General features: G+C 37.3%; 1 protein-coding gene across 1 annotated transcript in view; it reads left to right on the top strand.

Moving 5' to 3' along the window:
* The window catches only part of CPQ (carboxypeptidase Q), a 450704-nt gene that overhangs the window by 192992 nt on the left and 232998 nt on the right, over positions 1-24714 (top strand). The window contains exon 4 of the mRNA XM_044245247.1: positions 12057-12264. Coding sequence (XP_044101182.1) covers positions 12057-12264 — 208 coding nt within the window. The remainder of the gene's footprint in view (positions 1-12056; positions 12265-24714) is intronic.

The following is a 24714-nucleotide window of genomic DNA, read 5'->3' as shown; positions in this document are numbered from 1 at the left end:
AGCAGAATAAGCAAAGAAAGTAAAAAATTTTACAATTCTGGCTACATATTGGGAGATCACACTCTAGAAATACTAAATTAATTAAATAATTCCATCAGCATGGAATGTATGTATACTTTCCCTCATAATTTCCACAGTACTGGGTTTTATTTTATGTATGTAATGTCTTTTTAAAATACAAATGACATAAAATTTACCATCTTACCCATTTTAAGTGTATAGGTTAGTGGTATTAAACACATTCATAATGTGAAACATCAGAACTATCCATCTCCATAACTCTTTCATCTTATAAATCTGAAATTCTATACCCATTGAACAGTTTCCACTTTTCCACTCACCACCAGTCCCTGAAAACCATCCTACTTTCTGCCTCCATGATTTTGATTACCCTAAGTACCTCATATAAGTGGAATCATATGGTATTTGTTTTTTGTGACTGCCTTATTTCACTTAGCATAATACCCTCAAAGTTTATTCCTGTTGCAGTGTATTTCAGAATTTCCTTTCTTTTTAAAGCTCAATAATATTCTGTTGTCTGTATATACCACATTGTGTTTATCAAGTCATCCACTGATGAATACTAGGGTAGCCAGTATTTGAGTTCAGCTATTGTGAATAATGGTGCTATGAACATGGGTTTATATCTTTGAGACTCTGCTTTTAACTGTTTTGGGTTTATGCCTAGAAGTGGAATTGCCAGATCATATGATAATTCTATTTTTAATTTTTTAAGGAACCACAATATTGTTTTTCAAAGAGTCTATCTATTTTATATTCCTCGTTATAGTGCACAAAGGTTCTTATTTCTATGCCTTCTTACCAACATCTGTTATTTGCTGTTTTTTGAGTGTAGACATCCTAGTAGACATTCTAGACATACCTACTAGGCGTAAGGTAGTGTCTCATTAGTTTTGGTTTGCATTTCCCTAATGTTTAGTGATGTCGAGCATCTTTTTTGGGCTTATTGGACAGTTGTATATTTTCTTTGTTGAAATGCCTAGTCAAATCTTTGCTCACTTTTAAATTGGGTTGTCTGGTTTTTGTTGTTAAGCTTTTGGAGTTTTCAAATTATTTTGAATGTTAATCCCTTATCAGAGATATGATTGTGAGCATTTTCCCTCATTCTGTGTATTGATTTTTTTACCTGTTGATATTGCCTTTTAATGCCCAATATTTTCCAATATTCATGAAGTCTAATTTGTCTGTTTTTCTTTTGTTGTCTTTGCCTTTGGTGTCATTTCCAAGAAGTTCTTAGAATCTAATGTTATGAAGTTTTTGCCCTACATTTTTCTTCTAAGAGTTTTATAGTTTTAGATCTTTCATTTAAACCTTTGATCCATTTTGAGTTTATTTTTGTATGTGATATTAAATAAAGATCCAACTTCATTCTTTTGCATGTGGATATCCAGTTTTCCCAGCACCATTTGTTGAAAGTTCTGCCCTTTCCCACATTGAAAGGTCTTTGCACCTGTCAAAAATCTGTATAGTCAAGGGTTTATTCCTGTGCTATTTTAATACGTCAGTTTGTGTTTATGCAAGTATAACACTGTTTTGGTTGTGGTAGCTTTGTAGTAAGTTTTGAAACCTGGAAATGTGACTCCTCCAGCTTTGTTCTTTTTCAAGAACTAGTAAGCTTCTCTTGAGAATTTTAAGGTGTTTTTTTTTCTATTTCCACAAAACATGTCATTGGAATTTTTTGATAAGGATTGCATTGAATCTGTAGACTGCTTTGGGGAGTGTTGACATCTTAACAATGTAAGTCTTCTAATCCATGAACATTGAATGTGTTTCCATTTACTTATATTGTCTTTAATTGCTTTTCAGCAGTGTTTTATAGTTTCCATTGTACAAGTTTTTCACTTTCTTGTTTAAGTTTATTCCTAAGTATATAAGTCTTTTCAGTGCTATTGTAAATGGAATTATTATTGTAGTTTGTTTTCAGATTGTTCATTGTTCATGTATAGAAATGCATCTGATATTTGTGTGTAGGCTTTGTATCCTGTTACTTTGGTGAATTGATTTATTAGTTCTGACAGGGTTTTTTTTGCAGAGTCTTTAGTCTTTTTACATATAAGATCACATCGCTTGTGAACAAATACAATTTTTTTTGTCCTTTCTAATTTAGATATCTTTTATTTCTTTTTCTTGCATGACTGCTCTGGCAAGAACTTTCAGTAATGTATTGAATAGAAGTTGCAAAAGTTAGCATCCTTGCTGTGTTCCTGATTTTAGAGGAAAGACTTTCAGTTTTTTGCCATGAAGTATGTTTGCTGGGAGTTCTTCATATATGGCTTTAATTATACTGAGATAATTTCTTTCTATTTTTAGTTTCTCGAATGTTTTTATCATGAAAGGGTCTTGAAATTTGTCATATGTCTTTTCTTCGTTACTTAAGATGATCATATTTTTCCCCTTAATTCTGTTAATGTGGTCAGTTATATTGATTGATTTTTGTATATTGAACCATCCTTGCATTCCAAGAATAAATTCCACTTAGTCATGGTGTATAATCCTTTTAATATGCCGCCATTTGCTAGTATTTTGTTGAGCATTTTTACATGAGTGTTTCTAAGGGTTATTGATCTATAGTTTATTTCCTTGTAGTGTTCTTGCCTGGCTTTGGTGTTAGAGTAATACTGGCTTCATAGAGTGAATTAGAAAGTAATCCCTCCTTTTTACTCTTTAAAAAAAGTTTTAGAAGGGTTGATGTTAGTTCTTCTTTAAATGTTAGATCCATATATACAATGGATTATTAGCCATCAGAAAGGATGAAAACCCAGCTTTTGCATTAACATGGATGGGACTGGAGGAGGTTATGCTAAGTGAAATAAGTCAAACACAGAAAGTCAATTATCATATGGTTTCACTTATTTGTAGAACTAATATTATATGGAGGACATTATATGGAGGACATTATACAACTTATTTGTATTATTTCACTACCATTGTATGGAGGTTGTATAATGGAGGACATTAGGAGAAGGAGGGGAAAAATGAAGGGGGAGAAAGTGGAGTGGGAGATGAACCATGAGAGACTATGGACTCCAGGAGACAAACTGAGGGTTTTAGAAGGGTGGGGGTTAGGGAGAATGGGTATTAAGGAGGGCACAGATTTCATGGAACACTGGGTGTTACACACAAACAATGAATCATGTAACACTACATCAGAAACTAATGATGTACTGTATGGTGACCAACAGAACACAATAAAAAAAAATGAAAAATAAATTTTAAAAAAATGTTAGGTAGAATTTGAACTTGAAGTCATCATGGCCAGGGCTTTTCCTTGCAAAGAGATTTTTTGATTACTAATTCAATTTCCTTACTGGTTACAGATGTATTCAGGTTTTCTATTTATTCATGGCTTAGAGTTGGTAGGTTTTATGTTCCTAGAAATTTGTCCATTTCATTTAGGTTATCCAGTTTGTTAGCATATAATTGCTCATACACTTTTATAATCCTTTTTTATTTCTGTGGAATTGGTAGTAATGTCCCCAGTTTTATTGCTGATTGTAGTAATATGACTATTCTCTCTATATTTCTCAGTCCAGCTAGCTAAATGTTTGTCAATTTTATTGATCTTTTCAAAGAACCAACTTCTGGTTTTTTTGATTTATTTTGGTTTTATTTTCTGTTCTTTTTTCTATTCTCTGTTTCATTAAGCTCTACTCTAATTTTTTTAAATATTTGTTCTAATCTTTATTTCCTTTCTTTCACTAGCTTTGAGTTTAGTTTGTTCTTCTTTTTCTGTATCTAGTTCCTTAAGTCATAAATTTTGGTGGTTGATTTGAGATCTTTCCTGTTTTTTAATGTAAAACTTTTCCTCTTAACAGTGCTTTTGCTGCATTCTATGTTTTCATATGCTGTGGTTTTATTTTCATTCATAGCTAAATATTTTATAATTTCCCTTATGATTTCATCTTTGATCCATTGGCTGGTTGAGAGTATGCTGTTTAGTTTCCACAAATTTGTGAATTTTCACTCTCCTTCTGTTATGTTTCTAATGTCATTCTGTTCTGGCCAGGGAAGATGCTTTACATTATACATACCTTTTCAAGTATGTTGAGACTCACTTTGTGGCCTAACATGACCTATCCCGGAAAACATTCCATGTGTGCTTTGGATTTGTATGCCACATTCATGCATCTAGGTCCTTGAGATGTACACACATTCTTGCCACTCAGCCCCCACCTAGTTCTCATCCATAACACCCAGAGGCCCAGGATAAGAAAACAAAAAGTGGGGCCTGTTCGGAGAAGCCAGAAGCCTCCACCCTTTCCAGACTCTTCTCCTTGAGAGTGTGTCATTATTGGCTAGAGTTGTCTCTTAGATCTAGTGGGTTTATTGTGTTAAGTCCTCTATTTCCTTACTTATCTTTTGTCTGTTCTGTGAAAGGGAGGTATACACAAAATGACTTCTAAAGGCTGAAGGAGACAAAAGAAAAAAAAAAAAAACCTGAAGAAAAAGATCGAGAAGTCCAGCTTGATGAGAAATGGCTTATCAAGGGGACTCATGGACAGAAGTGTGTTTTGAGAGGATACGAGGCGAGTAGATCTCTGAAACCCCACCTCCTTTAGGACCTACTTTTATAGGCCTTAGACGCCGGGAGTAAATGCTGAGGGACCACCCAAGAGGAGAATGTTTATGAACAGGTGTATGTCATAGGTTGTTCTATTCACTAGTAAGAGTTGAGTATTGAAATCTCAAACTGTTATTCTAGAGCTGTCTATTTCTACCTTCATTTCTGTCAGTTTTTTGCTTCATATATATTGATAGTCTACCACTAGGTACATAAATGTTCATAGTTGTTAATATCTTCTTACTGTATTGACCCTTTCATTAATATAAATGTTCTTCTTTGTCTCTTATAACCCTTTTTGATTTTAAAGTCTGTTTTGTCTGATATAAATATAGCCATCTTTATTCTCTTTTGGTTAATATTTGCATGGAATATATTTTTTCATCCTTTTATTTTAAAAATATTTGTGTCCTGAGCTCTTCAGTAATTCTCTTGTAGATAGCATGTAGTTAGATAATTTTAAAAATCCATTCTGCCAATCTCCACCTTTTGATTAGAGATTTTAATCTATTTACATGTGAAGTAATTATTGGTAAGTAGGAACTCATTCCTTTCATTCTGCTATTTGCTTTCTTTATGCTTTCTAGCTTTTTTTGGTCCCTCTTTTTCTGCATTACTGTCTTCTTTTGTGTTTAGATGATATTTTGTAGTGGAATGTTTATATTTCTTTTTCATTTCCTTTTGTTTGTATTCTAGAGAATATAGGACTCATATATACATAAAATTATAGGACTGTAATTTGAATTTATACCAGCTTAACTTCAGTAACATATAAAAACTGATCCTTGGGGCGCCTGGGTGGCTCAGTGGGTTAAGCCGCTGCCTTCGGATCAGGTCATGATCTCGGGGTCCTGGGATTGAGTCCCGCATCGGGCTCTCTGCTCAGCAGGGGGCCTGCTTCCCTTCCTCTCTCTCTGCCTGCCTCTCTGCCTACTTGTGATCTCTCTCTGTCAAATAAATAAGTAAAATCTTAAAAAAAAAAAAAAATGATCCTTTTCAGCTCTACACCCATATTTTTGGTGTGATATCACCAAGTTACATCTTAATACATTATGTGTCCCCAAATAAACTAGTAATTATTTTAAATGCATTAGTCTCTTAAATCATTCAGAAAACATGAAAGCAGTACTATAAACCATTGTTACAATAAAAATAGCTCTTATAATTGCCTATTTATTTATTGAGGTCTTTATTTCTTTATATGGCTTCAAGTTACTGTCTAGTGTCTTTTCATTTCATCTTATAAGATTCCCTTGAGCACTTCTTACAGGGCAGGATTTCTTCACTATCTTCCCAGAATGCTTTATAATGGCTTCTTTCAGTAATTTTAATTTGGATTTATTTATTTGATATGATGCTGTGTATTTGTGAAAAGAAAGAATTAAGATTAATATTTATAATTTTTAAATATATAAAGCACCATTTTTGATCACCACATTTTGATCATTGCAAATGTTTGGAATATATTTGCCACAAGTAAAATGAAATTTGACTCATTGTGGCTGTTTTAGTCATGATTCTTTAGAAAAATAGAACCAAATGAATATATATATATATATATGTATATATGTATATATATATATGAAGAGATTTATTATGATTTGACTCATGTGATTATGGAGCTAAGGAGTCCCAAGATCTATGGCCGGCAAGCTGGTGAATCAGAAGAGCTGATAATCGGGACACCTGGGTGGCTCAGTGGGTTGGAGCCTCTGCCTTTGGCTCAGGTCATGATCACAAGGTCCTGGGATCGAGCCCTGAGTTGGGCGCTCTGCTCGGTGGGGAGCCTGCCTCCCTTCCTCTCTCTCTGCCTCTCTTCCTGCTTGTGATTTCTGTCTGTCAGATAAATAAATAAAAATATTTTAAGAAAAGAAGAGCTGATAATCACGAATTTGTACAACACCCATCACTAATTTTAGAACATTGTCATTATCTCCCAAAGAAATCCTATACTTACTAGCATTCACTACTCATTTTCCTTGCCCTCAACCAGCTCTAGGCAACATAAAACTTACTTTCTACCTCTACAGATTTACCTATACTAAACATTTCATATAAGTGGAATCTTATAATATGTGGTCTTTTAAAAAAAATTCTTTCACTTAAGATAATATTTTCAAGGTTCATCCACATTGCAACCTGTGTAAGAGCATAATGTTTTATTGTTAAGTAATATTCTGTTGTATGGACATACATTTTATTTATCCATTCATGACCTTATAGACATAAGGGTTGTTTTTATGTTTGACTATTATGAATAATGCTGTTATGAACATTAGTGTGCAAGTTTTTGTGAATATATATCCTCATTTCTCTTGAATATATATCTAGTAGTAACTGTTTCACTTTTTAAGGAACTGTCAGACTTTTTTTTTGTCAGACTGTTTTTAAAGTGGCTACACCATTTTACATTTTATCAGCAATGTACAGGGTTTCAAATTTTCCACATCCTTGCCAATACTTGTTTTTATCTGTCTTTTTGATCATAGCCATCCTGCTGGGTATGAATGACATTTCATTGTGGTTTGGATTTGCATTTTCCTGATGTCTAATGGTATTTAGCATTCTGTTATGTGCTCAATGTCTGTATATTCTATTTGAAGAAAGTCTATTCACATTCTTTACCCATTTTTTAATTAGTTAGCTATTTTATTATTGAGTTGTCAAGAGGTCTGTATATATTTTAGATATAAGTGCCTTATAAGGTACAGAGTTTATGGACATTTTCTCCCATTCTGAGCATTGTCTTATCACTTTTTGATGGTGTCTTTTGAATTACGAGGGTTTACAATTTCGATGGTTCAGTTTATCTATTTTTTCTTTTGTTGCTTATGGTTTTAGTGTTGTATCTAAGATACAATTTCATTACCCAAGGTCATGAAGTTTCATAGTTTTAGCTCTTACACTTAGATCTGATTAATTTTTTAAAGATTTTATCTTATTTTTATTTTTATTTTTTTAGAGAGAGAGGGGAGGGAGAGGGCAGAGAAAGAGGGAGAAAGAGAATCTTAAGCAGTCTCTACACCCAGCACAGAGCCTGACTCAGGGCTGGATCTCACGACATTGACTGTGACCTGAGCCGAAAACAAGAGTCAGACATAACCAACTTAGCCACCCAGGTGCCCCCTGTGATTAATTTTTTAATTGATTTTAATATATGTTACGAGATATGGGTACAGATTTCTTTTCTGTTACATGTGGATATTTTATTGGCCCCAGCACCATTTCTTTGAAAATATTTATCTATATCCATTGAATTATTTTGGCATTCTTGTTGAAATGAGCTGACCATTCTTTTGAAGGTTTATTTTTGGACTTTAAATTTATTCTATTGACTTATGTCTATCCTCATACCAGTGCCACACTCTCTTGTTATCATAGCTTTTTTTTTCTTTATCATGAAGGACTGTTAGATTTCTCAGTATCTATTGAGATGATCATATGGCTTTTGTCCTTTTGTATTACATGATATATTACATTAGTTGATTCTTGGATGTTAAACCAACCTTGCATTTCTGGGATAAATCCCTCTTGGTCATGGTATATAATCCTTTTTATTTGTTGCTGGTATCAGTTTGCTTTTATTTTGTTAAGGTTTTTTTTTTGCATTGATATTCATAAAAGATGTTAGTGCATAGTTTTCTTTTCTTATGATATCTTTGTCTGGTTTTGATATCAGTAATCATGATCTTGTAGAGTAAGTTGGGAAGTATTTCCTTCTCTTAAAGGTTTTGGAAGAGTTTGTAAAGAGTTGGTATTAATTTTTAAGTACAACCGTTTGGATTTTTTTACAGCTTGCTTTATAGTTTACCCTTTGCTATTGTTCAGTTGCAGGTGGGGTTATAAATGGGAGCAGGAAGGTGGTGTTTAAGGCTGATTATCCCTTGTAGAATAATTGGCAGTGAAAGGACAGGGCTCCAGATAAAAATGTTGAGTCCTCATTCTTCCTACTTCTAAACCGTGCTAGATTGCCCTACTGGAGGATATTCTTTTTTTTTTTTTTTTTTTTAAGATTTTATTTATTTATTTGACAGAGAGAGATCACAAGTAGGCAGAGAGGCAGGCAGAGAGAGAGAGAGAGGAAAGCAGGCTCTCCACTCAGCAGAGAGCCCCATGTGGGACTCGATCCCAGGACCCTGGGATCATGACCTGAGCCGAAGGCAGAGACTTAACCCACTGAGCCACCCAGGCGCCCCCCGGAGGACATTCTTAATGGCAGAAACAAATTACAAAGCCTTTTATATCTTGAATTCTGAACCATAGTTGGAAGATGACTTTCAGTGCTGTTTTCCTCATTGGAGCCATGGGTACAAGCCCAACTTACTGTCCTGACTTTAAGAAAATTACCTGAAACTTATTGCTACAAATTTATATTTAAAAAATCATTTAAACAAAACAAACAAGTGAAAGGAAAGAAATGAAAATGAGATTGGCAAACAAAGAAACAGACTTTTAAGGTAGAGAACAAATTGATGGTTACCAAAGGGGAGGTGGGTGGAGGGATGGGTTAAATAGGTAATAGGAATTAAGGAATGTACTTGTGATGAGCATCAGGTGTTGTATAGAAGTGTTGAATTACTATACTGCACACCTGAAACCAATATTACACTGTATGTTAACTAACTGGAATTTAAATAAAAACTTTTTAAAAAGAGAGAGTCTGTTTACCTGAACTCCTCTGAGTAGGAGAGTCTGAGAACAAGGAGAGCATTTGTTGAATCCCAGACATCACGTAAGATTATCCGAACAATAAATATTTAGATTGTCTTCCTAGACGTTTCAGAGTACTTTTGGTCATTAATCATTCTACCAACTCCGTGGAAAAATTGCACTGAATAAATAATAACTAATATTTATTAAATAATTATAATGTGCCAAATACCATTTAAAATTCTTTCTATATACTATCTTTTATCCTCACAGAAATATTATGAAGTCAATATTAATATTATTCTCCACTTAATAGATGTGGAAACTCAGAAGCAGAGAGGTCATGTGGGTTGCTTCATGTCATGGTAGAGCCAGTATTTGACCTTAATTATGGGACCCCACAGCCCACCGTGAACCAGAAGTTAGAGTGGATTAGGCATATTCCAGAGCAGGGGTTCAGATTCAGGGTTTCTGTATCATAATTTTTGAGTTTATAAGTCATTTGTTTCTCTCTTGATGAAGACTAACATTTAAGATCTTCATAGAGGGTGTGCTAAGATGGTTCCAAGGATTTTAGATGAAACCATCTCCTTCTGCAGGGATGATGTAACAGACAAGTTAACAAAATAAATATTTAGTATTATTGAGTGCTGTTTCATGGCAAGTGATTCACTTGTATAAATTAATTGAATCTGCAAAGTAATTCTGTGAATTAAGTATTATTATCACTTTTATTTATGGATGAAACCACTGAAGCAATTATATATACTTTGCCCAAAGTCAGTTAGCAATAAGTTCCATAACCCAGATTTGAACCTAGATGGTTTTGCTCCTCAGTCTCTGTTCTTAATCATTTTGCTGTGCAATTTCTCTAAGTAAGTAAATAGTCACCAGACATATTGTCACAACAGTGCAGTCACACCAAGAAAGCAGTGATAAGACTGGATCATTCATGTTTATGCATGTGGAGGTTGGAGTCCCTTCTACAGGAGAGAAATATGCTGTGGCTGAGAGGAGGAGAAAGGGTTTCCTACAAATATGAGGCAACCTGAAACAAACATGGAAGTAGGAAAAGAAAAATTACTTTTAAGAGGGAGGCTGTTAGCTTGTGCCTTCACAGAAGATAGAAATAGGCTGATAGGGCGTGATGCACACTAGGAAGCCTGTGCTGGCTTGGTCCTGAGGGAGTTGTGGTTTGGGAAGGTTTGGAGTCCTACCTCAGGATCGAAAAGGGTCAGTCTGAAAGAGCAACTTTTGGAAATGAGTTTGATAAACTCAATTAGCATGTATAGAGGTTGGATCAACAATAGACTAACAGAAACTTTAATGATAAGTGTTTTCAGTAATCTAAGAAGCATATGGAAATTACCAGGAAAAACTTGACTGTTGGGATAATATTTTTGTTTTAGTGCCAAAATTATCCTGGTTTTCATTTTCTTGTAGCAGTTAAATCAGAAACTGGGATTTATTCAGCACTATTCTTCATGAAGCACAAACATTTCCCATAGTTCTACAGTTTTCCTGCAAAACATTCTACCACCAATGCTGGGCTGCATGTTTGGATCTCTGTGGTTGAGAGGGAAGAGAGTATCCCCAGAGCTTGCCCATGACCAGAGAGCTGGATGTATGTGGGCAGTTTTCTTCCAGAGGTGTGGGTCTTCTGGTCTGTAGCCTTGATGAACTTCAGAGCTTTCTTTGTCTTCTCGAACACATGTGTTCACTCACCTCTTGGTCCTGAAAGCATTGTTAATGTTCTTTTCAGTTTGAGGCAACTCGCAACTTTAAGGGATCATCAAAGTATAAAAATAAAATTCACGTAATGTTTTTAATAAGATAATCATTTTAAGTTGAAGTTTCTAAGTTATTTTTTTTCAATTTATTTATTTTCAGAAAAACATTATTCATTATTTTTTCACCACACCCAGTGCTCCATGCAAGCCGTGCCGTCTATAATACCCACCACCTGGTACCCCAGCCTCCCACGCCCCCCACTTCAAACCCCTCAGATTGTTTTTCAGAGTCCATAGTCTCTCATGGTTTACCTCCCCTTCCAATTTACCCAAATTCCCTACTCCTCTCTAACGCCCCTTGTCCTCCATGCTATTTGTTATGCTCCACAAATAAGTGAAACCATATGATAATTGACTCTCTCTGCTTGACTTATTTCACTCAGCGTAATCTCTTCCAGTCCCATCCATGTTGCTACAAAAGTTGGGTATTCATCCTTTCTGATGGAGGCATAATACTCCATGGTGTATATGGACCACATCTTCCTTATCCATTCATCCGTTGAAGGGCATCTTGGTTCTTTCCATAGTTTGGCGACTGTGGCCATTGCTGCTATAAACATTGGGGTACAGATGGCCCTTCTTTTCACTACATCTGTATCTTTGGGGTAAATACCCAGGAGTGCAATTGCAGGGTCATAGGGAAGCTCTATTTTTAATTCTAAGTTATTTTTAATAAAAAGATAAATTCACATCAAAAGCAAATAAACCAATGTTGCCCACCCATCCTAGTTCTCATATGCAAACAAAGATCAGTGAGAGTCAAATGCCAAATACAGACACTTAAAAAATACTTTTGGTCCTTTTCTACTTTTTTAAAAAAAAGATTTTATTTATTTATTTGACAGAGGCAGAGAGGCAGGCAGAGAGAAAGGGGGAAGCAGACTCCCCTTTGAGCAGAGAGCCTGATTCAGGGCTCAATCCCAGGACCCTGAGACCATGACCTGAGTTGAAGGCAGAGGCTTAACCCGCTGAGCCATCCAGGTACTCCAGTCCATTTCTACTTTTAAGGTAACCTGATGCCTTCTTTTCTCAAGTCCTCACACAGGTATTCAGGAATACCAGGATGGTGTGCCAAAAATCCCGACAGCTTGTATCACAGTGGAAGATGCAGAGATGATATCCAGGATGGCTTCCCGTGGGAACAGAATTGTTATTCAGCTGAAGATGGGGGCAAAGAACTACCCAGATGCTGATTCCTTCAACACTGTAGCAGAGATCATTGGCAGCAAGTACCCAGAGCAGGTGAGTGAAGGAGGTACATGTGCTGTCTGGGAACAGAAACTCATCCAAGGCAGGGTCTTTATTTTTTTCCCCCCACCAAAAGTTTTACAATGGATTGAAGAATGAAATAGGATCCATGGTGTAGAAACTCAACGTGTGTGTTTGTGTGTGTGTTGTGTGTGTGTGTGTGTGTGTGTGTGTTATTTATTCCATTTGGAGCTATGTTGGCACTTGAGATCATACCAATAGCTAATATTTATTGTGCTTATTGTGTGGATTGTGTTATTTGAGTCTTTCAAAACTCAGTGAAGTAGGATTTATTTTTATCATTTCAAAGGTGATATAGAAGGAAACTCAGGTCCACACAGCTAGTAAGTGACTGAGAAGGAACTCAAAACCAGCACCTTAAAATGTTAAGTCAAGTTTTAGACCATAATAATTTCCTATTTTTTTTTCCTTAGCAAAGTTTGAAAATCAAATAGTACTAGAGGTAGATTCAGACTTTGCTAACTGAAGGTTAAATAAGTTTAGCAAGTTACTTATTCTCTGAGTCTTAGAGAACTTGTCTGCAAAGAAGGGATGGTCTGTGTAATGTAGCAGGATTATCGCGAGGTCTCAGCGAGGCCCAGTCACATAGCCTAGCACAGTGTTTGGTAGAGTGTACACACTCATTGAATAAAAGTTTACTTCACATGACAGCAAGTGTACAAAAAAACCCAGTTCTGATAAGATGTCTGGTGCAGATTTCCTCTGTTAGTAGTTATTGAAATGCTGAAAAATAGCACTTAAAGATCAAGTTATTCTAGAATTACAGACTTGTATTTTGCTTAAAGGGGTAAATGGGATGAAAGAAAAAGTGAATAGTGGTGGAGAAACTTCTGTACATGTCTTAACTCAGGATCTCTCCTAGTCATAAGGGCTCTGTTGCAGTGAGGATTTGTATTATGTTCAGGTCCTTTTTTTCCTTCCCAAAATACATCCAGGATGTGGGCATGCATCAGCCTTAGGCTTGTAGCTATAGGAATCATGGAAAAGCAAGATCTCAGTAGGACCCTTGGGAGTCAAATAGCTATAGACAAACTCTAGTTTTCAATGTAGAGAAAAGAAACAAGCCCCTTGCCCTTTAGGAACCTGATAACAGCAGAAGAGCCCAGAGTCTATGTTCCAGTTTCCAAGGTGTCAGACTCCTTAAAGTATAATCCTTACCAGGTATGTTCCCCAGTTAGTAGTTCCAGGGTAAAGTGTTGCCATTTTTAAGGCTGCTAGTCCAGGGCAGGGGTTTTTAGGATTATCTGTGATCAGTTGTCTGGGTGAGCAGCCTGTTCTGGCCCCTAGGCTGGGTGAGATGAGATGAGAATGAGTTATTGGGAGCCTTAGTCTGAAACAGCCAGGGGGTGTCAAGGTCTGAGCTAAAGCATTAAAGCAGGGGAGTTCTTGGGGCTGTAGCAGCCTGAAGGCTGAAGTCATGCTGGCTCACACGGCTTCCTAAGAGCCACAGACATCTCCTGGTTGGGAAGGCTTGGGCCTACTCCTCAGCTCGGGCTGATTGAAAAAAAAAAAAAATCAGCTTTACAGAAATATAATTACATAAATTTACCAAATTTAAGTGTATAATTCAATGAGCTTTGAAAAATGTATGCAGCAATGTAACCACTACAGCGCTCACAATAGGGAATGTTTTCATTACTCCAAACATTGCCTCATGTGCCTTTGCTGTCCATCTCCTCCTCCACTCCTCTGCCCCCTGGTAGCTACTGATCCACTTTCTAGATCTAGAGTTTTTTTCTTCTCTGGAATTTCATAAAAGTGGAGCCATAGAATGTGTAGTCTTTTGAGTCTAGCTTCTTTCACTCACATATAGTGTTTTTGAGATTAATCCATGTTGTTTATCAATTGTCTATCCCTCTCTATTCCTGCTGAGTGATATTTTATCACATGGATATACCACAATTTGTTTATCCATTCAGCAGTTGGATATCTGGTTGGTTTCTAGTTTTTGACTGTTACCAGTAGAACTTCTGTGAATATTTTTGCGCAAGTCTTTCCATGGACCTACGTCTTCATTTCTTGTTGGGTAAATGCCTAAGAGTAGAGTTGCTAAGTCAGCCTGAATATTTAGCATGCTGATCTCCATCAGACTGCTTCAGTCCCTGTATTCTGTGGGGATAACATCTTCTCTAAGTGAGTGGATTCCCGAGAGTTCCCAAGACTCAGGATTAAACTTTTACCTCTACCATAGCATTGCATAGCATTCCGGAAGTGGGTTATATGTATGGTGTTGCCAAGATATACAGGGTAGAAAATTAACAGAAGTTCTCCCACGAAGAAGTCACAGTATTACTTCCACAGAAGAAATGATGAGTTCAGTGAAGTCCATGTGACTATTTTGGGGGACAAATCTGTCTCAGAGTCTATGTGAAACCACAGGGGATGTCCAGACTGTGAAGGAAGGCAGCAAGCATGTGTTCTTCTCTCTAGGCATTAGGTGAGTTAAGGAACCTGAATAAGCATAGTCCATCCCTGATCAATGCTTACCCCTTCCATGAAGCTTCCTTGGGTAACCTTGACCTCATCTCAGCATTATATGCTCTTATGTAATCTCCCGCCAGAGCTTGCTAAGGCCCCGGGCAGGCAGTCTGTTTACTTTTTTTCTGGCTTTTTATTAATGCTTATCCCAGGACTGGGCATGTAGTAGCTTTCAACACATATTTTGTTGTACTAAAATGAAGAGAGGAAGTAAAGGAGAAAGTGGCTGGAGAATTTTCTTAATATCAATTCCTTTTAAATCTAGAAGTTCTCCTGCCCATGTGGAATACCGATTTTCCATTGACATATTGGACATGACCCCTAAATGCAGCTATTGTCCAAAGCTGAACACCTCAACTCCTTCGACCCTCATCACTTGCTTTAGTTTCTGTCTCTGTGAAAGGAGCCGTGTTTACCTGCCAGCACGGTGAGTTAGTTTTCATTTTCTCCTCTTTACCACTGACCTGTGTCTGGTACCCATCCTATTAAGTGTCCTAATTCAGGCCCTTGCTATTCCCCCCTGATTTTACTTCTAATCTCGCCCCTATTTTTGCCATAAAGCTCAGAGCTGTTTTAAAACATTGATCTCCTCAGTTTGTTTTGTGAGATTAAGAGTCACAAACTGAGTGTTGCTGGGGGGAGGGGAGTTAGGAGAAGGGGGGTGGGGTTATGGACATTGGGGAGGGTATGTGCTATGGTGAGTGCTGTGAAGTGTGTAAACCTGGTGATTCACAGAACTGTGCCCCTGGGGATAAAAATATATTATATGTTAATAAAAAATTAAGGAAAAAAAAAGAGTTGCTACTTTAAAACGTTGATTTCCGCCTGGTGTTTCCTGCTGTCAGACCCCGCCTCCTGTTCCCTATAAAATAAAGGTTATGATACAGATAAATACTGGGGTGAGTAATCAGAGGTGAGCAGAAGACAGAGGAAAAGAGACATGGAGGGAGGGAGGCAGGTATAGATAAGAGGAAATTACGTAGCAGAAAAGGAATGTTCAGAAGCGAGCAGAAAATGAGAGTGAAGGAGGGAAAGGACACGTCTGCTGGAGATTCAGATGCCTACTAAGAACCCTTCTCTCTTTGGCTGGTAAGGGAGTCTAGCTCTCCTCAACTTTGGCAAACATTCTGAAAATCGCTCAGCTTTGCTTTTAATTGTTAAGCTCTGTGCCGAATTTAGAAGTTAAACTTTATCATAGGTGTGTGTACAGGAAAAAATATAGTATATATAAGGTGCAATGTTATCCATAGTTTCAGGCATCTACCGGATGAGTCAGAGGACTCTTGGAATGTGTCCCCTGTGGATAAGGAGGGGACTAATGTAATGGCCACAGTGACATAAACATTGAGTTGTTTTGGGTGGCTAACTTATCTCTGACACATCCTCTCTACCTTGCTCTCCCTATCGTACTGAAGAAGAGTATTCAATAATGCTGAGCAAGTTACTTGCGATGGAAATTAGCTCTAAAAAGAAAGAGGGTTTATTGCACTTGCTTATCATTCTGCTTGCAGATCGAACATCCTGGGTGACTAGAGGGTAGGCTCACATTCACACAGTGGCTGACAGACGTCCTTTAGGACTAGCACCCAGCACAACCCCTTCTGTCTCATTATTCACACACAGCACTTTAAGGAGAGAAAAGCATTTAGCACATAGAGAATCCCTTTGATTTGGCCCAAGAATCACGGACAAGGTGTAGTGATTTTCAGCTCTAGAAAAGTGTATACGTGATTGATGAGGCATTGACACATTTTGAAACCCTGTTGCATAATTCAGCCATAAGCTTTAAGTTCTGGATTAGCAATAGGCTTTTAAAAATGCCAATAATACAGATACTTTATTGAGTTTCAATATGTGAAAATGGCCGAGGAGGGGTATTATGTACATTAATTCTACTTTCTTCCCAAAGAACCCACAGTGACATGTTTTGGGTCCTCCAAGCCCAGAATCATGCCAGTGTCAGGGGGACCCTGTCCTGACAGTAGCCCAAATAATCCTTTCCTGGGATCTGCCAGGGTCCCTCACTCCAGCAAACAGACAAACACACAAGGGGGTTGTGCTCAAACTGACCTGACAAAAGGGCCGATGACCTGAAACTAGGGAGTTAGTGCCCCTGTAGGACAGACTCTCTCCTGAGAACAGACTCTCCAGTGTTGACTTTTGGGGCTGGCCCACTTCTTCTGCTCCTCAGTGATTTACTAGGCCTTACTATATTCCAGAAGTCTTCTGAGGGAATTGTGTGAAAAAGAAAAGTGTTACACACTTTTTTTGGTTGATAATATCCAAGGCCATTTTGATAAAGCTTTGATGAGTGAAATTTTTTTATACATACATTTTTTTCTATAACAGTTATTTTCATGGATTTAAAGAACAATTTCAGTTTCTTATAAGGTATTATTTCAGATATAATGCAGTACTGTGCAGGCCAGTGGGAAACATTGACATGAAAGTTCGAGTTTGTTAATTGGATAGCTCACTTTTTCTTTGTGTGTATGGGTCGGGGGTGGGGGTAGGGTTTCTTTAATTTCTACACTATTAACATTTTGGGCCAAATAATTCTTGGTTGTAGGGGTCTGCTCTGTGCACTGTTGAATATTTAGCAGCACCCTTGGCCTCTCCCCCAACACCCTATAACCATGACTATCAAAAAAACCACAAAAACTCCCGACATTGCCCAATGGCTGGGACAGAAGTCACCCCAGATTGAGAATGTCAGGTGTAGAATAATAGAAGGAACACAGTGTGGGTGTTGGCCATGCCTTGGTTCTGATTTTATTTCTGCCACAAATAAGCTGAATGACCTTGGCCCACTCAATCCTTCAACTATAGAATGAGGGACTTTGGGAAAACTCAAAGATCATTTTCAGCCTTGAAACTCCATTATTTAAAAAAAAAAATACTTGGGGATTATCATCAGACTGCTGGTACACCTACTGTATGCTTAGATAGTAACAAGATATAGTGGGAGCCCTTTGATTATTTGACAGAGTAGCAGTGTAAATGTTTTGTTTGCTTGTTTTTTAACATTCTGTGTTCAGATACAATTAGGAACTCTTCTATTGCAAAAGCAAAATAAACTCCTTTTTTTGGTGGCATTTCTTAGGCTTTATTGTGCTAGTATACTCTGGGAATTTTAAAAAAGTTTAAATATTTGTAATATTCCCCAAACTTTTGGAGAAAAAATAGGATAGAGGCATAAGATACCCTGGATAGCTTATGTTTTGGTGGTTTTTTTTTTAAAGATTCATTTTTCTAAAACCATTCATAAATACAAAACATTTGCTGAGTACATGTCAGGCGTGAGTTACAGCAATAGGGTTAGTTCAAGTAGACAGCAGAGCACTGTAGTTAGAAACATAGTGAGTGAGTAGAATTCAGAGCCTACCTCTTCCATTTTCTTGGTAGGTCATTTTGCCTCTCTGAGGCCTCTCAAGGTCAATATATATTGACCTTTACTGGATAGGGGAGAGCTTATGCAAAAGCAAGGAGTTGAGAAATAGGAGGGGCACATCAGAGGAACAGAGTTCAGCCTTGGCATGCCATGTGCAAGGCTGGAGCTTTGTCCTGTTGGCAGTAGGAAGTCTCTGAAGGGTTTTGGCAGGAGTTTTGCCTTTTATTTTATTTTATTTTATTTTATTTATTTTTTGAGCTTTGCATTTTAGTACACTTTGGCCACTGTATACATTTAGAGGGGGCAAATACTGAAATTCAGCTAGGGGATAGGATGTGAACTGGGACAGTTAACATAATGTTGGGAAAGAGGATGATTCAGGAATTATTTAGGAAATAAACCTGGTAGAAGTTGTTAAAGTTTGAATACAGGGGAGAAAAAGAAGGAAAAGTACAGTTTGGGTGGAATTCATTCATTAATTCTAAAAGAATTTATTGAGCTCTTACTATATGCTGGCTGTATCACATTACCCTCATAGCACTTGGGGCAGAAAAGACAAGCAAGTAACCAGATCACGGCTATGGCAGGTGGTAAGTGTCATAATATGGCAGCTACATGGTATAATAGGGACTCATTTCAGGGGCAAACATCCTGGTCAGGGAAGCCAAGGGAGCCCTTCTGGAGAGATCCCGTTGATTCCTCAACACTTGTAGTTAACCACGAGGAATTAACCAAGCTAAGGGGGTGGGTTTGGGATGGGGAATGTTTCAAGTGGAGAGAGTTGTATGTATGAAAGCCCAAAGAAAAGTGTTATTCTTTCTTTAAAGGAATGCGATATGACCTGTCATTTCTAAATCCGTCTGATAATGAACCCTGTATTCTTGGAATTACACTGTAAAATAACCTACAGAAAAATGCATGGCTTCTTCCACGTATATATGTTTTAAAAAATAAATTATTGAAAAGCCCAGGAATTCTTTTGGAAACAGCTTTAATGTGATGCTGTCAAGACCTTGTTGAAGGAATAAACAAAACCTGTTTGACCTGGTGAACAGAATCATGCCATACACAACGGACTGGTTAGAGGCATTAGAGCAAATGCAGTTTTGCCTTGCATCTGAATATGTAGTCTTATGATTTGTAAAACCTCCTTAATGGGTACAGCAAGTTATTTTGCCTGGGTGGGACCCTTTTTACTAACTTAAGCAGCTGTTTAAACTTTCATAAGCAAAGTAATTATTAAATCTTTCATGAACATACTGGTTGGAACATTTGTTCACATCTTAACCTTGAGTTGGAAAGTTTTGGGGGGTGGGGTTAAAGAGTTTGAAGCTGGCAGATTTCATTCTTTTTTTTTTTTTCTTTCTTTCTTATTATAAACATTTTATGGCTTAGAACCAGCCAACCTAAATCATGGAAGGAAAAATACATGTGTGGCAAGCATGAGGCATTTCATTGTTTATTTTTAAAATTTCTGAAATGTGCTCATAGCTGTGCATGCCTCTGGGCTCATAAAGACAGCAAATGGAAATAGCTCCAGCCAGACAGGCTGTTTTAGATAGCCACCCAGGTAGACAAGGCCGTCCTTGGACAGTGCTCTTTCCTGGAGTCAGTAAGTCATCCTAGTGGCCAAAATGGGACTTGCAAAGAAGAGGATGTCATCTTTCACAGTTTTGACCACGTTTCTTTTATTAATGATGGAGTCTTTTTAATAACAATCATAAGATGAATAATAATCCACATTTATGGAGTGTTTATCATGTCATGATCAGTTTTCTAGATGCTTCTTGTGAGTTTTCTCCTTTAATTTTCACTGTGACCTTGTCAAGAAAGCCATGCTGTTATACCCACATTATAGAGGAAGAAGCCAAGGCTTAGATCACAAAGTTCACAAAGCTTTGTGGAAGAGCAAGGAGCAAACATAAGTTTATTCTGTCCTGGAACCCGTACTCTGACAATTTACTATCCTGGACCTCTTAGTCTTAGTCTTTTTCTATTCTAGTTTGTGAGATACTGCTATCTAAAGAGCTTCCTGTTTTAACCTAAATGAAAGGAATACCAGCACAACTGCTAACACTATCAACAGCAGTGAGAAATGCTTGTTGAATACCTATTCTGTATAGAACTCTGTGTTACAAGCTCAGGAAATAGTCTGAGGCAAAGAGAAGAGAGCGTAAAGGGCCCCTTGCGTGGTGGTGAAGTGGAGCAGGCAGTGAATTCCACAGCTTGGATTATGCGGTATTGATGCAGGGCCTGGGGCGCTGCAGCCTGGCTGGCCCAGTGCAGACCTACCCTGCAGTACTTTACAGTTGGCAGTGTACTCTCCCCTGTATTATCTCATTTAATCCTGACAACCGGGCTGATGATTACAGTTTCACTTTAAAGAGGAAGAAGCAAAGATTCAAGTAAATTACCCAAGTCAGATCCACATCTAATAAGTGTTAAGATTCAAAGTCTTTCCTCTGTAACTTGCTGTAGTCACTGCATAGAGCCCTGTGACTTAGAACATAGAACAAATGCTTTAAGGATTCTCTAAAACACAACCTGAAAAATGAAATTTTTTGGATAAATAATTACCATATAATGCAGTAAAAGCAGTCCCAATGGTTTTAAAATTGACCACAAATTGTTTGATCTCCTTTTAAAAGATAGAACCAGATTACCTTCCCCCATATGTAGGCTGTACTTAATGATTTGCTTCTACTGAATAGAATGTGGCAGAAATGATGGTGGGTGATGTCTGGGATTAGAACATCAAAAGCATGTGGCTTCTTCCTTGCTCTTTCTCATGGATCACTCATTCTGGGAGAAGCCAGCTGCCATGTTGTGAGGATACTCAAGAGGCCCTGTGGAGAGGTACATGTAAGAAATGGGGGGTCTTCTCTTATCCACTAGCACAAATCAGCCAGTAAGTAGATCCAACAGCTCCAGTCGAGCCTTCAGATGACTGCAGCCCTGGCCAGCATCTTGACCACACCTCATAAGAGACCTTGAGCCAGAACCACCCAGTTTCTCTGCTCCGAAATTCTTAAGCCACAAAAACTATGTGAGGTAATAAATATTTATTATTTTAAGCCACTAGGTTTTGGGATGAAATAATACGGTAATCAAAGAGCACAAGATACACAGAAAGGAATACTATGTCTGAACTGTCAGGAAAGCTGGCTCCTGAAAGGTGAGAGAGATGAGCAGGGATTTGATGGATGGACAAGGAATTTATTGGGAGGTGTTCTGGGCAAAGTGAAAAGTGTATGCAAAAAATATGCCACAGAAAGGCATATTTTAGGATCTTCAAAGGAAGGACAAGACAGACTCAGAACATAAAAATCATAGCATTTAGGGTAGAGGCTTCTCACTAAGTACTTACTATATCATATGACATTGTAGCAACTAACGTTCCTAAGAGTGATGAGTCTGCAAGGAATTAAGATGCATGAGGTGATTTAGGAAGATAGGAAAGCAATCAAAACATTCAAATATTTACTTCAAAATTAAAACAAAAAATGTACTGTTTAAATCTTTCGTGAAAGGGGAGTCCAGGTTATCCAAAATAGCTACCTCCCTGTGTTGTTACTGCACAGAACTGTCTGGGTCTGTGTTTTGAAAACTTTAAGCTTAAAAGTAGGGCCAAGAAATAGCTAATGAAGAACACCTGGATTTTACCCAGGACTTTCACTCTACCAGTTCTGCTACAACAATCAGGTAGAAATTAACGTTTTATAACCAATTATGTGTTTTGCTTGGCATCCTGCTAACCAACTGAATTTTTAAAAAAGGGAATTGCCCAAATTGACTTGTTATCCTATGCCATATCTCATTCATGGACTATTTATTGAGTGCTACCCATGTGTTACCTACTGTGACAGGCCCATAAACCGAACCTTTATATTAAGGTTGCAGAAATCTCTTTGCGTCCCAGTTCCAACTCCACTGTTTTCTAGAGTTAGTAGCAGCTCCTGGTAGAAAGACTGTGTTTATTGTTTAAGTTAGATTTTCATATAAAATTATTATCTCCTTATTTAAAAAACAGAGAAAAATAAAAAGAATTTTTACTCAGAAATAAATTAACTCAGACAATTGCTGTTAATATCTTACTGCATTTCCTTTCCTATGTATTCTTCTTGAATTCTTTTTATACAGCTATATTTTATAGTGTCAGATCTGATTTTTATTTAACATCAGGCAAAATATCCCTTGGGATAGAAATTTTAGTATCTGTAAGTCATTCTGACAAATAGGTATTCTGTAATTTACTTAACCTGTTATTAGAAGTTTTGATTATACATGAATCTTTCAGTAAAAATGATGTTACATCTAAATAAATATGTGGCTAGGGAATTTTGAAGTCTTTTGGACTGTTTATCGGTTTTGCTACAACAGAGAAATTTTAAATAACAATCAATAGGAAGCTTAGGAAGAGGTTGACATGGTTTCTTCCCATGCCAAAGAACTTCCCTTGGAACATTCTAAGAACACTGTGTGGCCATGTGCCGAATGTGCCGTCATAGTTATGCTGTTAGTTAAATTAAACATGAATGACTGAATGAAGAACATTATTATTCTGTGCACATTGTTGACTCTTAATTTAAGGTTAAACTAACTTAATTTAATGTCATGTGAATTTTTAGCAGCAGTTATGGCCAGTTAATGCATGTTCTTCCTAGGTCATGCTTCATCTCTTTGCAAAATTACAATATTTCATTCCAAATTTATTCTAACCAGAACTTTCTCCCATTTTCCCTCAGTGTTTATATCAGAGGTCCTTTGAGTTTATACTGTAAACCACCACTTGTGTATTTTTATAATAAGCCTCTAAGACATAGGCCTGAATATGAGTGCATAGGACTCGATGCAGATCAGAGAACTGGACCTCATTTCTTCTTTATCCATCAGGGGCTGTTGTGTGGATGAGAGATACCATCTTAACATCTCTGTTCCAGTCTTTCTCCTCTCCTGTCTGGTGTACCACCACCCAACCAATATTCCTCAAGGATGTCTCAGTGCAGAAGTATGCCTCTGTCAAGTTTTATTTAAAAGAGGCAGTGGCTCCCCACTTACTGTCAAAAAAAAAAAAAAAAAAAAAAGCCTTGCATCTACAAAGTGTTATACTGGTCGTGGCTTTCCCCACAGAAGATCTATGTCCTCCAAGCCTGGAAGATTCACTGTTCTACATGTTTTGTGTCATGTCTCAGTTTCTTTGCCTTCTTCATACTGATTCCCTTTTCAGTATCTACCTGCTGAAGTCTGGCCTTCTCTTTCTTTATTCATTTATTCACTTTAATTGAATGATTCAGTAACATTCATTCATTTAATAGAAATTTACTGAGCTGTAGGGGTGCCTGGGTGGCTCAGTGGGTTAAAGCCTCTGCTTTCGGCTCAGGTCATGATACCAGGGTCCTGGGATCAAGCCCCACGTCGGGCTCTCTGCCCAGCGGGGAGCCTGCTTCCCTTCCTCTCTCTCTGCCTGCCTCTCTGCCTACGTGTGATCTCTGTCTGCCAAATAAGTAAATAAAATCTGTAAAAAAAAAAAAAAAAAGAAATAAAGAAATTTACTGAGCTGTAGTTGCATGTCAGACGCTGTTCGAGGGCAAGTTCAAATGCTACCTCCCCTAAGAAACCTTTCCTAATCACATCAGCCATATGCAAGTCTTCTCTCTCTACAATTTCCAGGGTCTTGTTTATACTAATGTCTTGTTACTAATCTGTATCTCATTGCTGTGTATATAGTAGGCACTCCAAAATATTTTTTTGCATTAAAGAAAAATGAATAGCAAAAATAATGAATACTGTTATGCTGAAAATAATAAATTAAAAAAAAGAGTCCCACAAAAAAAAATGAATAGGTGAGTGAAGTAATTATTTAAAGAAATTCTTTGCCTTCTCTACCAGTGGAAGCTAATGACTAAAATAAAATGATGAAACTGGTCTAGAAATCTAATATTATTGTGGGTTTCCAGTCTGTGAAACACCCTCTGTGTGGTTTCCAACAGAGAAGGGAGTGAATGCTTTTTTTCTCAGCATTCTACCACATTCTATACTATTTAGATATTAAAGGCAGTATTATACTTTGTCATTGCTTTTTATTATAAGGCAGTGTTTTAAGGACATTACTGAAAAGGAAGATTCCACGTCCAGAGTGCTCTTTTAGCATTCAAAAAGCATGTATATTAACCAGAATAGTAAGAAAAGCAGCAGATTAAGTAATTTTGAAAAACCATTTATTTTGAGCAATAAAAACTAGGAGCCTTGATTAGTTCTCAATAGAAGTGAGCCATCAAAACAATAGTCATAACTATGAGCTTGTGTTTACCACCTCTCAGGGATGTTACTGCCCAGTTTGTCATTTAATTCCCCCAAACAACTCTATGTGAATCGGGTACTTTTGTTTTCCACATTATACAGATGAGAAACTGAAAATCTAGAGTTAGGCAAATTGGTCATGCCCAGTGGACAATGAGGGTGGTTGGTGGGCAGAGTAAGCCCATGAGCTCAAGATCTGCACTTATTCAACCTCTGTGCTCTTCTTTTTCCACTCATGAGGTTGGAAATGTGTG

This window comes from Neovison vison, chromosome 4 (assembly GCF_020171115.1).
Source record: "Neovison vison isolate M4711 chromosome 4, ASM_NN_V1, whole genome shotgun sequence".
NCBI classification, from domain to species: domain Eukaryota; kingdom Metazoa; phylum Chordata; class Mammalia; order Carnivora; family Mustelidae; genus Neogale; species Neogale vison.
Note: the sequence above shows the minus strand (reverse complement) of the source record. Positions and strands in the feature narration are given on the sequence as shown.